Raw genomic sequence first — 16,821 nt, forward strand, 5'->3', positions numbered from 1 at the left:
ACCCGGTGAGGAAAACCCGGAATATCTGCAGCACAATGATGGCGAAAATATTTTCACATAGTTCCCAAGTATGTCTTTCTCAACTGACTGTGGCCAAACTGTTTGCCTGGGTCTTGAAAGCGTTGGTCATCCTCACAGTCAAGAGTTTTGCTGACAAAATAAGGATTTTTCCCTTTGAAATAAGCATTTAGTCCTTAAAATAACTCCAAAGAGAACACCTTCTGCACTTTGAAACATTTCACTCTGGAGACACGCCATGGAGACATGACTATGGGGAGTCTCTTTTTGTGCTGGAAAACTGAATTCCATCCCTGTGAATATTTTAACAGCTCTCACAGTTTCTGTGGTTTGCTCTCATGACCCCAAAAGCATATATCCCCATATGCTGTAACATCAAGGGTCTCTCCCCAAGCTTTATAAACTCAGCCAGAATGGACTGAGTAACCAGCATGGGCCACGCGATATCCGATAGACCAGGAATATGTATGGAGGTTTACCATGATAATATCTCATATTAATTGGGCCTTTGCCACGTGACCGCATTCTAAAATCCTTTACTTGTACTACATTGCTTGATTCTCACATCCTAGAATAGCATTATTCTAACCATTTTACAAGTGAGGAGAATGTAGCAAGGACATCACGTAACTCGCCCACCATCACAAGCCTGCTCACCTCCGGACCTGAACTCCTGAACTGCATGCTTCCTATGAGTATGCCTGTGAGAAGACCTATACCCTCAAGGTGGTTATAATCTAAAATGGAAGAATGAGACACAAGGAGAAAAGCCACTATGTAGAACAGAATGATGTAATTCTAAGAAACACGCTGTGGGGTTGTGGAGGAAAAAAGTGATTAATTATGATCTACCCAGGATCATAATTTGGGAGGTGGCCTTAGGCTAGGTGGGAATAAAATAGGGCATTGGCAATTATCTAGAGAATCAGGTCACTGTGGGTGTCAAAGTAGATGATTTCAAGCTGCAGAACATGCACTGTACGCTCTGAATAGTTCAGAGTCGGCAGCCTGCGCCGCTGGAACCCACTGGATTTTTGCCTGCTCTCTTGCTCGCCCCGTGACTTGCTCGTCCTGGCTTGGGTGAGCTTCTTGCTCTACATGGGGGTAGGTCCAGGCTGATACTGCCACGGCAAGGGTGCGGAAAAGTGAGTTCTTGGGCTTCAGTGTAGACGTTGCCACCACAGCACGGTGGCCCCAGGGAAGCCACCTCCTTCTCTGGGTTCACTTTTCTCTACTGTGAAAGGAATACACTGAAGTCCACAGTCCCTGGGGGCCAGTTGAAGTCCAGAGTCTGTGTTTGGAACCTGCCTAGGAGAGGAAAGGAAGGAACTAGAAGAGTGAGCAGCTGGATTTCATGGCTTGCGGGGTTTTGTTCCTGGACAGGACCCGCCAAGCGAGCCTCTGCAAATAAAGCTGCCTCCCTTTTCTATCCATGACCCCATGTACACTTGAGATTATTCTTATCGGGTCTGGTATCTGCCCCCTCTAATCTACACGGTACAGTAGAGAAATCCTAGACACCGGAACCTGAGAATCCGGGACTGAAAGCCTACCCGTGCCCCTCATCACATAGGTGACTCAACAAATTAAATAAGCTTTCTGTGCTTTTGTTGCCACCGTTGTGACATAGTGATTCTGACACCAGCCCCGTAGGTTTGTTGCTGTCACGGAAGGTGAGAGCAACTGAAAAATGCCAAAGCGCAGTCACTGGAAGCCCGTAGGTTTGGATAAGCGGCTCCTCTTATGCTGATGATATTGATCTTCCTGAAATACAAGTGTGCGCACTGCTCCTGGGCTCATTGGCCTGTAATAGTTACCAGTTGCCTGTCACAGCAAGTCCAGACACCTTGGCCCGGTGTCCCTCCTGCCTTCCTGAGGCCCAGTTGGCAATGAGACCTGGGGCTTTTCACCTGTGCGGTAACCACCATCCACTTCTTGATTCCCACTTGACCACGTCAGGAGAATTTGAGTGTCTGTGTTCCACAAGGTGATGATAACCCTAGTGTCTGGTCACAGCAGCATTAGGTACCTAGTAAGAGGCCTGGGCCTGCTGGTCACCATTTTCTAGGCACATGCATAGGCCTCGAGACCTTCCATTGTCCCTGAGTTTGAGAGAGGAGGGGGTGTTACGGATGGGATTATATAAGGACACATGTTATTCTTCTCTTTACTCTCCTAGCTGATACTCAGCATCGTGTGTGTGTGTGTGTGTGTGTGTGTGTGTGTGTGTAATCTTTCTGTCTGATTTGATTGTTCTGTGTCTGTGTACTTTTATGTATCTATTTTAATGTTTTTATTTTTGAGAGAGACAGAGCAGGAGCAGGGGAGGTGCAGAGAGAGAGAGGGAGACACAGAACCTGAAGCAGGCTCCACGCTCTGAGCTGACAGCACAGAGCTTGACGGGGGGCTCAAGCCCCATGAACAGTGAGCTCATGATCTGAGCCGAAGTTGGATGCTTAACCAACACAGCCACCCAGGCACCCTGAGGTCTTTTCTTTTAAAAAGTAAGCCATAAAAAAAAATAATAATAATAAAAAAAATAAAAAGTAAGCTATAAATTCATTTGAATGAATGTTACCAAGAACTCTTGTTCTACACACTGCTGTGTGCTGGGGGGAAGGGTACATGAGTGCAGAGATAAATAAAATCATCTTTGAGTAATTCTCTGTTTAGTAGGAGAGAGGGGAAGAGAGAAACATGGGGGAGAAACAAAACATAACATGAGGTCATCGAGAATTTGATTTAAAGTCTGTGATTTGTTGGGCGCCTGCATGCCTCAGTCAGTTAAGCATCTGACTCTTGATTTCAGCTCAGGTCATGATTTCACAGTTTGTGAGTTTGAGCCCTGTTTCGGGCTCTGCACTGACAGTGTGGAGCCTGCTTGGAATTTGGAATTCTCTCTCTTCCTCTCTCTCTGCCCTTTCCCCTGCTCATGTTCTCTCTCTCTGTGTCTCTCTTTCTCTTATTCAAATAAACATTAAAAAATGAAATAGGTAATATGTTTATTAAACAAATACATACTGTAGGTCAGAATACAAGAACGGGGATATAGAGGTTTATAAATAACAGCCAAAGCCACAGAAGAGCTTACAATATAAAATATTTACAAGATATAATCCAGAAGAGGTATTGGTTGGGAATTGTATGTCTACCGAAAGTTAAGCCCTGCAAGTAAGGCCAGGGGACTTCTCTGCCTTGTTCCTTAATGAGTGTTCTGCATTACAGCAATGCCTGGCACATAGTGGGTACTCAGTAAACATTTCTGTATTAAATAATGAATAAATCAGAAAGTTTACATTTCGTCAATAATTTAAAGTAGAATTAATTCCTAATTAAAATGAGGTCATTTTTAGGAGGCAAATGAAGGGCAACGGACAAATTAATATTTGGGAAGATGTCTTTCAACAGATGGTGGGGCATATCAGGTTTGAATCTTTTGTTAATTCCTCTGGTCGAGTGAATAGTTCTGGATGTGCGTGACTCCTTTTCGGGAGCACGAATTACCAGAATGTTCTTCAGTCAGTCTTGTATCTGTTTTGGTTCCAGAATGTACCCTGCTTTAATCTGCCTACACCCAGGTCTCTGCAGAGGAATTTAGGTGCTGCGTATTGGTCAAGCCCCTAATATTGTCAACTCTTTTAAGAGTATCAATAGCCAGTCCATTGGCAGCCATACTCCCTTCGCAGTATTGTTTTCTTTGGGGAGAGTTCGTGATAAGTTGAGAGCTCAACCAGAGGTGGACCAGGTTATAACTGTCTTTCAAACCACGCCCACGGTACGCCTGCACGGAACGCCAAGCTTACATGCACCGCCTCGTGCTCTGAAGATAACACCAGCCTGTCGCTGGAGAGTACGACAGTATAATTTTGTTTTTGTTCTCCCACTCCTAAGCCGGATTGAAAGTGGATTCAGTCCCACGGCACTCGGAGAGCTGGCTGGGCCAGGTGAGAGCGCTGTCCCAGCCAGTCTGATTGGCCTGTTGACCTTGGCAAAATGGAGCAAGAACCGGTGCCCTTAGTGCCAGACACAGAGGAACCAGGGTCTCATGGCGCCCAAGCCCAAACCCCTCTCTCTCACATTTCCAAGGACTTCGAGCCAACTCTTCCCCTGGGTTTCATCCCCATTTGTAGGACTACAAAGGCACAATGAACCTTCCAGTTAATACAACACCCCTCCCCCGTCTCCCTCTTCCTGGAGAGGATAACAGTTCTGTTGACCATTATAATGCATTTTCTGTCTCCCAGCAATCCACACAGTCATTAATTTCTGCTGCTGACGTCAGGAAAGAGGATTATGTGTGTGTCTGAAACTGTTCCCAAAGTGCTCATTAGTCATAGATAATTGAAAAACTGGTAGGGAAAGATTTGGTGTAATAGTAGCCCCCGCCTGTGAGGAGGGACCGCAACCACCAGATAATTGTAGGCTCCAGCTTTGGACCGCTCGCACTGCATCTGCCTGTCTGAATAGGAGTTCAGTGGACATGAGCCCACGCACCCTCAGAGCAATTGCTTTTTTATACCCCAGCGTGAGAGTGTGTTCACCAGCCAAACCAAGAAGATAACTGACCTGTGCTTGGCCTCTCCTGCCTTCAGGCTAAGGAACAGGGTTTGGAAAAGGTGCACAGTATTCTCCTTAATTGAATTTTGCTTTTATTTTAACTCGGTTGAGTTTGTTTTGATCACAAAAGAGATATAAGATTAGGGCATAGAGGAAGCACAAATCCTAGAGAAGAGTGTCCTACACTGGGTCCCAATCTCTGCCGTGTAACGACATTCTGCATACTTTCCTTGGATTTTTCTGGAAGTATACATGTTTGCATTTTTGTATACTTGAGTAAAACTCACAAATGGGGGCACACTCTGAACACTATTCCGTGTCTTGACATTTTTGCTAAATGTCTCTTGAACTTCCTTCTGAATTCAGACCTTAATTCTTCCTCATTCATTTGAGTGCCTTTGTGGGATTTTTCTGAATACACGTGCCCTCATTTATTTACCCTGATTTAAAGAGGAAAACATCTATTAAAAAATGACTCAAGAAATGTGTGTTCGAGGCAGTACAGTTAGAAAGTATGGGTTGGTAAAAGTAATAGTAATAATAATAATTTCTTTATGCAGAAAAAAAGCAATTTTCTCCCCCCCCCACCCCCAGAATGCATTTTTGCAAATAGTCCATCTACCCTCTTTGTTGTTGTTCTTAAAATGAAGTCATACTGTACACAATGTTTTGCAGCCTGCGTTTTTCAGTTGGCTTGATTATTTTACAGATAAAAACGATTTCCTATTCTAGCCTTTCCTCACTGCAGGTTTATCTTCTTAAAAAACAAATCTAAGTGCTCAGAGCCCCTGGCTGGCAGGACTTCATTGCCTTAGTTGGAGCTCCTTGCAAGCCCTGAGGTCCACACTGCTCCGCTGCTCCCTGGTGCCCTTTTTGCCCACATACTGAATGCCTCAAACACCCTGTGCCCCTCGGGGCTCCCTGCAGTGAATGGCTTTTTGCTCTAATGGCATCCATTTCCCTGGAGCATTCTAGCTCTGAAACCAGCAATCCGCCACCTGTCTTACCAGACTAGCCTCAGATGTCACCTTCATCTTAAGTTCCTGCACTCCCAGGGTCAGCTCCCCGTCCCCTCCTTCCTTGGCGTGCCTGGAATCCCATGTACATTTCACCTGCAGAGCCCTTTATGAGGGGCTGCAAGCCTTGGTTTGCAGAGACCACCATGTGCGTCTCACAGGTACCTCTTTCCCTTACACCCCTCGATGTTGCCACGGGGGAGGGGGGTGGGCAAAAATATACAGGGCCACCATTGTTCTTGAACGTTTGTGAAGATGTGCAGACACATGGCTGAACAAAGGCTAGGAGAGACAGCCAGTGCTGAGGCTGTGAGGTCTTGATTAAGTCTGGGAAAATGGATGCTGTGATTAACTTAATTTTACGGTCAAGGAAGAGCCGAAAGGAGGATTATTTCCAGAAAAGTTGTCAAGGCGCACTAAAGCTTGCTTCTGACAGCTCCGCCAGCCCCTCGGATGCAGCCCTGGCTGATGAACCTCAAGCATGATCTGATGGGGTGATTTCTCGGAGACTCCCACCTTTTCTATCATCTTCTCCTATGCCAAGCTGTCTCTTTTTGGTCCCTTAATAAACAAAAGTTCTTCTTGCTTTGGGCACCAGATAGACTATTCCTGAAGTTTGTGGTTCCAGTTCGAAGGAGGATGTAAATCTTTGTGCGTATTTCTTTTCATTCCTGGACCACTGGACTCAGGAAAAGGCTCATTGCCCTAGGTTGGGCTCTCTGGCAGCAGATGCTGAGACAGATTTGAGGGTGCAAGATGCTTATTAGGGGTTGCCTTCTATGATAAGAAGGGGGCGAGAGGGGTATGGGGCAAGGGGAGAATTTGAGCCATGGTAGAGTCCCCTGCCCCTGGCCCAGCCCAGCAGAGCTCTCCAGAGTGAGTGGTGCCCCTCAGAGCCCCTCTGCTCCCTCTATGCTAAGTCATCAGGTATGGCTGTTCTGGGAAGGGGTCACTTTGGCACAGCGGCTTGGCATCTGGAAACTGTCTGCTGCCCTTGCTGGGCTGTAAGTCTGTCCTTAACAGGGAACCCGGCAGTAGGGTCTCTGTGTCTACCATACTTCCCCTCTCCAGGCAACCGCCATGGCCTGTATCTTCTTGCTTCACAAAATCTCTCCTGTTGCCCATGCCTGTCTCTGCATTGCTCTTGCCCAGACCTTGATGAAGGTCCCTGTCATCCCTCCTGAAATAGCTTCTCAACTGTTCTTCCTGACCCCTTTGTCTTCTGCTGCCGTGCTGCCAGAGAGACCTGTAAAAATACTCCAGTCCAGTCACCTCATTCCCTGGTGTCATGTTCCTCCAGAGGCTCTCAGTGATCTTCACGGTGAAGTTCAGACACCTGAGTCTGGATTACAATGCATGTTCTGCTTCCAACTCCAACGTTATCTGCCCTTTCCACCCCTGCCGGGTCCCAGCCAGGATTCTCTTCCATTTTACTCAGGCCCTTTTGGCTGTCTTCCCTGTTTCGTCGCCTTTGCTCAAGACGCTGCCAGTGCTGAGAAGTCTACCTGTAGTCCTGCAGCATGTGATTTGAACCTAGATCTGGCTGCAAGCCCTGGACTCTTGTGTACCTCGCCAGCCAAGGCTTCTTTCTAACCTGCTGCCCAGAAAACTAAAAGAGTACGCCAACTTGCTAATCCTGCTTCTGTCCAGAATCTTTTTAAAAAAATGTTTCTTAAATGTTTATTTATTGTTGAGAGAGAGAGTCAAGAGTGTGAATGGGGGAGGGGCAGAGAGAGAGGGAGACACAGAATCCGAAGCAGGCTCCAGGCTCTGAGCTGTCAGCACAGAGACTGATGTGGGGCTCGAACTCCAGAACCGCGAGATCATGACCTGAGCCAAAGTTGGATGCTTAACCATGAGCCACCCAGGTGCCGCCCAGAATCTTTTTTTAGTGAAAATTATGTTTGTGAAGATTGGGGACAAAGGTGAAACAGCTTCCGTTTTTACCTTCCTATTAAAAATTAGTCCTTAAATCTGAAAGTAGCATGACTTCCAAATGATGCTACTTTTTAAACATACATAAGGTTTGCTCTAAAAATACTTCTCTTGGGGCACCAGTTGGTTAAATGTCTGGCTTTGGCTCAGGTCATGATTTTATGGCTCATGAGTTCGAGGCCCTGTGTGGTGCTCTATGCAGACAGCTCACAGTCAGGGGCCTGCCTCCCTCTTTCTCTGCCCTTCCCTGTTCACGCTTTCTCTTTATCTCTTAAAAAATAAATAAACATTAAAAAATATATTTCTCCTGTTTTCTTCATTCACTTAAAATTTTTTAAATAGATACACCAATATGTAATTTAATGAATAAGAGCAGGTTTGTATCATTATGAGGAGAACCCATGGCCTGGATCCCAACATTTAAGCTGAATGACTACAGGGAATTTACCATCCCTTTATACACCTGACTTTCCCCATCCATCTGTGCAACAGGGACAATCCCTCACATGGGACTGTGTGACAATGAACTGGGAAAATGTGTAGTAGATCCTTAGCACAGTCCCTCTCACCGAAATGCTCAGTAAAGGCAAATGCTGCCTTTTATGTGCCAGATACTGGATGTAGTGACATACTTGACAGTGTCCAGATACAGATTGTCCACAGCGAAGGGAACCACTCTCCTTCAGGATCCTGCTGGCTTGGACATTCAAAGCAGGCTAGGAGCTCTCCTAGCTCTCTACTCCAACATTGGAGCATCTTGACTTTATCTTCTAGACCAGGGCTGTCCTATAGAAATATAATATGAGCCACATATGCAATTTAAATTTTTTTAGTGGCCACATTAAAGTGTAAAGGCAATAGGTGAAATTAATTTCAATGTAATATAACCTAATATATCCAAACCAGGATTTCAACCTACATTTGATATAAAAGTTATTACAGAGATATTTTACCTTCACTTTTCTTCCAAAGTCTTTGACATCTGATGCATATTTTCCATTTAGTACCTCCCAATTCAGACACAAAATTTTCATTGTAAATATTTGATTGCGTTTTCCTTAGTTAACATTCAAAAGCTAGACTTTCACACCAGAGTGTTTTCAGACATCCTTAAAAGGTTTTTCAGTAACAGAATAGAGTATCAGGTTTTTAAAGTGAAATGAATTAAAATGAAAGTAAGGGAAAAATTAAGGTCTTTAAGTTCTTCCAGCCCACAGTTCAAGTGTTTGGTCGGCACGTGCCAAATGGGTACCATATTGGACAGTGAAGGCATTACAATGGCTTTAGTCTTCTTCCTCTTCCTTTGCTAGACTTTTTTTTTTTTTTTTCAAATTCAGTTATAGATGAAGCTTATTACCTAAAATGGATAAAAATGATGTTGTGGAGGTTTTTTTTTGTTTCCAATTAGAGGAGATTGGTGAGCCATTCACCCTCTGCCTCAACCCCTACCTTGCCCTTCACCCCCCAAAAGTCCTGCAGCACCTTAGCCTAGCCCTGGAGCTCCATGCGACAACTGACAAGTGGTAGGTATCTTAGCATCGAGCAATTTACTGAGCACACATTTACGATCTTACAGTCTTGGAGCTCAGAGAGGTCTTAGCATATATGTGGATCTGCCCCAACCCCTCTTTGCAGTGCAGAAATACTTACTATGAATTTCTTGGCAAGGGGAGGGGGAGGACTCAGCCTCTGCTAAACACCTGAGAACAGATGGATTTCTTCATTCTATTCTGACTTATGTGGCTCCCTATGTCCTGATCTCATCTCCTTAACTAGGTTGGGGGCAAGGACTGCCTTTTACAGCGCCACAGCACCCACACAAAGCAAGACAATCAATAAATTCCTAACTGAAGGCCTGACTGACTTCAGGAATTCAAGGTCACTTGAAATATCAGGGTCGCTGCATTGCACAACTCCAAAGAACACCATTCAGATTGTATTCTGTTATTGTGCAAGGAGCGGCCTTGTAAAGTCTGCAAATTTGAGACTGGGCTCTCTTTTCCAACTGAGAAAAACTTTCAAGAGATTTTTTTTTTAATTGAACAAAATAATTCCCTCCCTTATCCTCTGACAGGAAGCAACTACAGAAGTAAATGTTCTCAACTTCCTTAGGAGTAGATGATAATCCCGGACTGTGTATGGTTGTGTGTATGTGTGCATAAGGTATGCTGGTAGAGCTGTTGCTGTGTTAGGAAACCCATTTGGAAGAGTTTGACTGTTTCAACTAGTCTTTAAGAGGGCACCGTATTTATATTTGTGGAATTTCCCGTGAATAGAATCTTTCTCCAATTTGAACGGTGCCTTAGAGCTCTTGATTTTGTAAAGTACCCCAGAGCGTGACCCATGGGAACCAAGGACATACACCTAAGTCTCCAAAGGAGCAAAGGGACTCTTTGTGGGTGCATGGTTTGTATCTTCAGGAGGTTGAGAAAATGCAGAAGAGAGGGGAGGTAGCAGAGAGGTTCCCTTAAGAAAACCCTATGTTTGCTTTTGTGTTTTTCAAACTGACAGGTGTTTGTTGTTTCTCATGTCTACTCAGGAAACCAAGTGCTGCCTCCTGGAACTTCTCTTGGAAATGGGCTCACGCCAGAGGCAGCCAAAGACCTTGGACTTCCTGCAGGAATTGCGGTGGCAGCCTCACTTATTGATGCCCATGCAGGAGGCCTAGGTAATCTCCCACCCAGTGTCCATGACCAACACGGTGTTCAAACGGAATATTCCTCGGGACCTGAGACACTCCTTTCCTGTTTTTAAAGCAGGGATCAAGGGCTGGTGGTGCTAGGTATAGTAAGGAAAACACTTTTTTTAAAAAAATTTTTAACACTTATTTATTTTTTAGAGAGAAAGAGAGAGAGCACACAAGCAGGGGAGGGGCAGAGAGAGAGAGGGAGACATAGAATCTAAAGCAGACTCCAGGCTCTGAGCTGTCAGCACAGAAGCCGACTTGGGGCCCAAAGCCACGAACTCTGAGATCATGACCTGAGCCAAAGTTGGGGCACCCAGGTGCCCCAAGAAAAGCCTTTTTATAGTTAGGCATTTGGATAGAACTATCAAAGTTTTAATCAAATGTAGTATTTATAATGTTAATTTTTCAATACAGAATAACTGAAAAAAAAAAAAAAGCCTGAATTAATATCTGGAAGGTTCTTTGGTTTACTGAAAATTTGAAAAAGATGGTGTTAACTTCAGCCGGCATGTATGATGGTGGTACCCTTACTTGTACAGTTTGTTCTAAAGGTACTCCAAACTCTCACAAGTCTAATGGATTTATTTTCATTCTTTTGGCTTATATTCTATGTCCAGTTGTGTGAGTGCAGTCTTGATTTCATCTCCTAAATAACTCTCACATCTGGCATTCAGGTGTTTATTATTTCAAAGACCCATGAACACTTAAAATGTGTGGTCGACATGGTGCTTGGGGATGGTGATTTTAAAATGGAATGAAAGCAGTGTGTCTTCTCCATGAGTTTTAATAGAAAGGCAGACAATGAGACAAGGCTTCCGGTAAGGTATGATGAGCCTTTCCCCTTCTTCATCCTATTTAGTTTCTGCTTCCTCCCTTCCCTCTGCTTCCCTTCCCTTCCCCCCTTCTCTCTTGTCTTTCTTTTTTCTTCTCTTCTCTCTCCTCTCCTCTCCTTTTCTTTTTTCTTGTCTCGTCTCATCTCTCCTCTCCTCTCCAATTCTCAATGTCTCTCACTTCCACCGTAGCCATATTTCTTCCCTAGACTTTCTTTCTAACAGTGTTTTTTTTTTGTTTTTGAATTATGGTTAAGACTTCATGCGATCAGTTTAGTAGGTCACGACTATTGGGTTTGCAGAAAAGATTCCACTGGAGTAGAAAGCATCAGAGTACATCTCACATAGTAAGGGTAAACACTGTTTTTATGGGACTTAGGTTTATATTTTATGTGTAGTGTACATGTGTACTTGACTGTGACGAAAATGAATTTCTTACCTTGGGTCATAGTCAAAGAAGTTTTGAAATATATTCTAGTCCATACTTTGTGTTAGAACGAAGAGTTATCTTTCAGACACTTAAATAGACTTGTGCTCCCAGAACACAGTTTGTATAAAGGTGTGTGTATTTCTCTTCCCAGATTGGTTTATTGGTCCTCTAACTTATCCCACTGCCTAATATCCACTCGAACTTGAAGACTCATAGCAGATGCTTTGTTCTCTGCGTATCCTTCCATGGAACACTCAGATTTATTGTAAACTTCTCCAAAGTTGTACTTCATTCAACACTTTTATCTACCCCTCATAGAGAAATAATTGCTCTGGGTTGTAATCACTCTGGGTTGTAATTACTCATTTACCTGCTTCTCTTTTCCAGTGTGCTATGAGGTTTTGAGGGCATTGTATTATTATTCTTGTCTCATTTATGCTGAGCCCTGCCTAGATCGGGCTCCTATAAGTGCTTGATAAATTTATTAAATGAATACAGTCATATTAAGGCAATAAGGTGAAATGGCCATAACCTGTAGAGTGGAAGTTAATGTTTCCCTATGCACCAGGCTAATAAGCAGTATCTGATTCTTCTACATAGTCCGTGGACTTCCGGAGCAGGGTAGTACTCATCAGTTTATGAACGTGTCTGTCTTGTTCACGTTTATGTGTCCAGGATCTAACACAGTGCCCGAGAAATTGTAAACAGCCGATAGTACGTGTGGGTCAAATAAAGGGCAGATAATACTGAGTGTAGGCAAGGCGTTTCTCTCCCTTTTCAACGTGAGCAGTGTGTTCTTTTCACTGGAATGGCATGATTTTGGTTTCTGAGAGCAGACACAGAAAGAACTTGTGGTCAACATAGATAGGGAACTTTCCTGTCCCCTTGTAATCCTGACATCCTGTATCATGCTGGAGGCCAGGAAAGCTTTCTCCACCATGCTTTCTCAATTATCATGCTTTTTCCATTTGTTTTAACCGTCCACTCCCAGCCAGGTGACAAGGACTTGGCTTGGACCATTGCATGCTGAAAGAAAGCCTGCACCTTGCGGGGGCTTCAGGACTCTGTTTCCCTGTCAGTTCCCCAGACCTCCCTAAAGGACAAACCAAAGCACCCTTTTTCACTTCTTCCCAGTACTTGCTGTGCCCTGTATGGTACCTGGTATTTGTAGACACTCACAGTGTAGGTTGAATTCCATCGGGAGGAATCTAGGCCATTGAGGGACCTCCCTCTTTTCCTAAATCAGAGATGGCTCAGTGGCAGAAATTTTGCCCTTCAAAGCTTTGGCTGAGGCTTTTTGATCCTTTTAATACTCTTCAGTTAATGAGTTCCCCTTATGTTTTCTGAAAGTAAGTTCTTTACATTGAAAGGTAGAATAAGGGCCTTGGGTTCTTTAAGGGCGGAGCTTAGAGGCTGGTGGTAGCTGGGAGGGCCCAGGAAGGGGCTTCTCAGCAACTGTGAGACCATCAAGATAGTAATTTTGACCAAGTTTTATCCTTCGTATACTTTCTTATGCTTCCTCATCTCCCCTTACAGTGCTTATAGAATTAGGGTGTCTGGTGAAGAGGGGAGGCCTGGGAGCCAACGGCGCCTCTTGCTTCTCACCCTGCCTGTGCCCTGTGTGGGCCTGGGAGCCTTGAGAAGGTCGTGCACGCACCCAGCTGTCTAGTCACGAAAGATACATGCTGAGGGCTTGCAAACCTGCCAGTTACGAGTCTAGACACGGGACGCTGTAGCGTGAGCAGAACAGACAAGGTGCCACTCCTTCCAGAGAGAAAATCCTGGCTCTTCTTTGCTGGCCTGCATGTTTATTGCTTACCAGTACTGGTTGGAGACCGCTGTTGTCATGATGCTACAAGAAGGGAACTGAATGTGGAGTCTGAAGATCCGACTTTAGATTCTCACTCCCTCTTCCTGTGCCTTGGGCCAAATATCGTATCTCTTCACTCCTGCTTTTCCTCTTCTGCAATAAGAGATAGCAATGCCCACCCCCACAGGGCTGTTAAGAGCGCTGATGATGTGACTCGGTAAAGCAGCTGCCACATCGTAGGCACATAATAATGAGGCTTCTCTCTGGTTCTTTCACTCTGGAATCACAATGGCTGCCTGAAGTAAGAGCTTTTAAATTGGAAGTTCTCTGAGTTACTCTTGTAGTAAGATGTGTACCAGGAGAACAGTATTCTTTTTGGACAGGCAGTTGGAGAAGAACCGCAGACTTCTGGATTCTGTCAGGCTTCCCTGAATGTGCCCTGATTCTCCTTGCCTGGCACTTGGGAAGAGAATGCAGGATTCAGTGCTTTCGATCTTGTCCAGGGTGGGATCAGAAGCAATCTCAAGAAACGGGTAGATGAACTCCATGTGAAGAGGTTGCTGAATGTCAGGTTAAGAATCCAGCTTTGGAGGTCAGAACTGGAGGCGGTCCAGGAGGCCCTCAAAACTGGCTTTGACATTGATGGCCCCTTCACGGGCTGACCCGGCAGGACCTACCTTGGACCCTCTGTTCTGACTGATAGGAGGGGTCAGAACTCTGCTTTGGAGAAATCTCCCTGGGCTCTCATTCTCAAGGGAGCCTGGGACAGGAGGATAAAGATCAAAGAGGCAAGTAAAACTCAACCCATGCTTTTTCCAGTTCGGGATGAAGAGGAGGAAGAACTTTGTGGGAATAAAAATCAAAGATTAAAGAACATTTTGTTCTTAAGGTGCTGGTTAGTAAGTTCTCCAGCAGACAGCCAGAAGATAGGACTCGCTTTGTTTGCTCTTTGTGGGGGCGGTTCTGGCCAGGGCTCTTGCTGCTGATATTTTTCTAGCTTATAAAAATAGTATTAACTTTGTTCCAGGTCTGTTCTTGGCTCCAGCACCCCAGCTGTCCTGAAAGGCAATAACAAGCCGATTTGCGTCTCAGGCTCCCCACTCAGTTGTTTTGTGCATCAGACAGACTCCTGACCACCCCTCACATCTTCAGTCCAGTCAAGTCACCTCCTTTAGGAGCCTTCCCTGATTCCCTCAATCTGACTTAAGTATTCCTTCCTCTTCCCCTGTGTATCTTGGACTCGCTTCCATTTTACTGTGTATGTCACCCAGTTGTGTGCGTGCATCCTGGTCTCATTCACCAGTTACAGGCTCTTTGTGAGAAAATACCGTGTCATTTCATCCTTACGTCCCAGGAACCTGCACAGTGCTTTGCCCATGGAGGCCCCCTAACACATGCGTGTTTAGTGAATGAGTGAGGGAATGAATGAGTGGTTTTCCCTCCCTGAGGGATGGATGTTACAACTGAGAGAGAGCATAACTTCTCATTGCAGAGGTAATTATCCCTACATGGTAGGCATACTGGGCTCAGTTCTCCATGAAGCAAGAGAGTTTGGTTTGATCCACTCCTAGACGTCTGGAAATTGGTATCATTTGTAGCCTATCATGTTAGCAGACTCTGTGCCTAGGTTTAGCTCTTTGTTTCCACATACTGGAATTTTTTTGCCAGGTGTTGAACTGGCATAAATTGTTCATCTGAGTTGCAGAGTCAAACCAAAATGAGGCCATTTGAATCCCTCCTCCCTCCGTCCTCCCTTCCTTTTCTTTCTTCCATTCTTGCCTTTTTTTCAATAGAGAAGAATTGGTTTACCTAGTCTTACAAAAAGAGCTTCTGGTACATCCCTTCCTGTAGGAAGACCTAGTTTATTCCACTGAGCTATAATGCCATTATCAGTGGGCTAGAAGCAGCACTGATTCTCAAAGCAACTTTATATACACTATTACTGTGTTCCCATTTATCAAATAAAACAATGAGGCTTACAGAGACTACCTGACTTACCCAAAGCCACACAGTTAGTAAGAGGTAAATCCTTTAAGACTACTCCTTCTGTGTCCAGAGCTCACATTCTTTTCCTTTTTGAAGTTTATTTATTTATTTTGAGAGAGGGAGACAGACGGAGCATGAGCCTGAGAGGGGCAAAGAGAGAGAGGGAGAGAGAGAGAATCCCAAGCAGGGCTTCATGCTGTTAGTACAGAGCCCAGTGCAGGGCTCAGTCTCTTCAACTGTGAGATCATGACCTGAGTCAAACTCAAGAGTTGGATGTTTAACCCATTGAGCCGCCCAGGCACCCCCTAGAGCTCACAGTCTAATTATTGTGCTAAATGGAATGGTGTATCTATTAAAATGGGATCCATTTGAATTTGACCCTTAAAAATATAATTAGAGCAAGTAACCCATATTTTAAAAAAAAATATTTCAATAAATGTTTATTGATGACCAACTGCTAGTTGATGGGAGCATCAGGTGGATATGAGAGAGAATTGGACCTCTGGAATTTATGGTCTGGTAGAAAAAACATTAAAGAAACAATGTTAATTATATCTATCAAGTGTGGAGAGCTTCAGGAAAACATAGAATATGCCAAATTGAGACTTGAAGAATTGTAAAAGGATTCCTAGAGGACATGGTGTCTGGTAATGGAATCACAACATTTCTTGCCCTATTATGGCTTTTTGGTAAAGTAGAACTTATTTATTCATTGTAACTTTTTAACTTCAGTTAGGCTTTGTTCCTCATAATAATACCAGCAATGACAACATCGGCATCATTAATAAAAAATGGTATTAGAGCCACAACTCTTATTGGTACCTCTAGTGTTATGACCGTTCTTACTGCCATCTCTGTGCCAAATACTCTGGCCTGACCCTGTACCTTTACCTACTTTATCTCTTGTCCTTCACAATAATCCCATGAGGTAGAGGGTATTTTCCATCTTGTACATGAAGAAAGTGATGTTCAAAAGCAGAACGTTTTCCATAATCACATAACTAGCGTCCTGGCAAGATTTGAGCTTTAGTCTGACGCTTAAAGCTCACCTTCTGTTTACCTACACCAGTGCTTCTCAACCAGGGGTGATTTTAATCCGGCCCCTACCCCAGGGACACTGGGCCATGTCTAGAGATAGATGACTGGCAGGTAGAGGCCAGGGAGGTTGCTGAACATCTTGTGATACTCAGGACGGCCCCCACCATGAAGAATGACCCAGCCTCTCATGTCAGGAGGGCAGAGGATGAGAGGCCTGCTCTACACTGAAACACCCTCAGTGATAATATTTCTCTTCACCAGCTTACTTCTGTGGAAGCCAAAAAGCAGCCCTAAGTAAGGGTTTTGCTAATATATTAGTAGTTTGCCAACACGTATTTCGTGCAGTTAACTTGTAAGTGAAAATAGCTATGAGGTAAGAACACAGAAGTGAAGACTGAAGAGCACGGGATACAAGAGGATTCCTACCCCGTCCGTCTCACTGAGAGACCAGCCACGCCAGGCCCTCTTTCTACACATCACGCATGTTCTGCCTCCTCGCTCTTTTCTCCTCATGC

At 44.5% G+C, this 16,821-nt stretch overlaps 1 protein-coding gene across 6 annotated transcripts in view; it reads left to right on the plus strand.

Moving 5' to 3' along the window:
* Positions 1-16,821, plus strand: part of FGGY (FGGY carbohydrate kinase domain containing) — a 420,147-nt gene that overhangs the window by 191,047 nt on the left and 212,279 nt on the right. For all 6 annotated transcript variants that reach the window (XM_077768111.1, XM_077768114.1, XM_077768112.1 and 3 more), the window contains one exon: positions 10,066-10,194. In XM_077768111.1, coding sequence (XP_077624237.1) covers positions 10,066-10,194 — 129 coding nt within the window. The remainder of the gene's footprint in view (positions 1-10,065; positions 10,195-16,821) is intronic.

Source organism: Crocuta crocuta, unplaced genomic scaffold (assembly GCF_008692635.1).
Source record: "Crocuta crocuta isolate KB4526 unplaced genomic scaffold, BGI_CrCroc_1.0 scaffold85, whole genome shotgun sequence".
Lineage (NCBI taxonomy): Eukaryota > Metazoa > Chordata > Mammalia > Carnivora > Hyaenidae > Crocuta > Crocuta crocuta.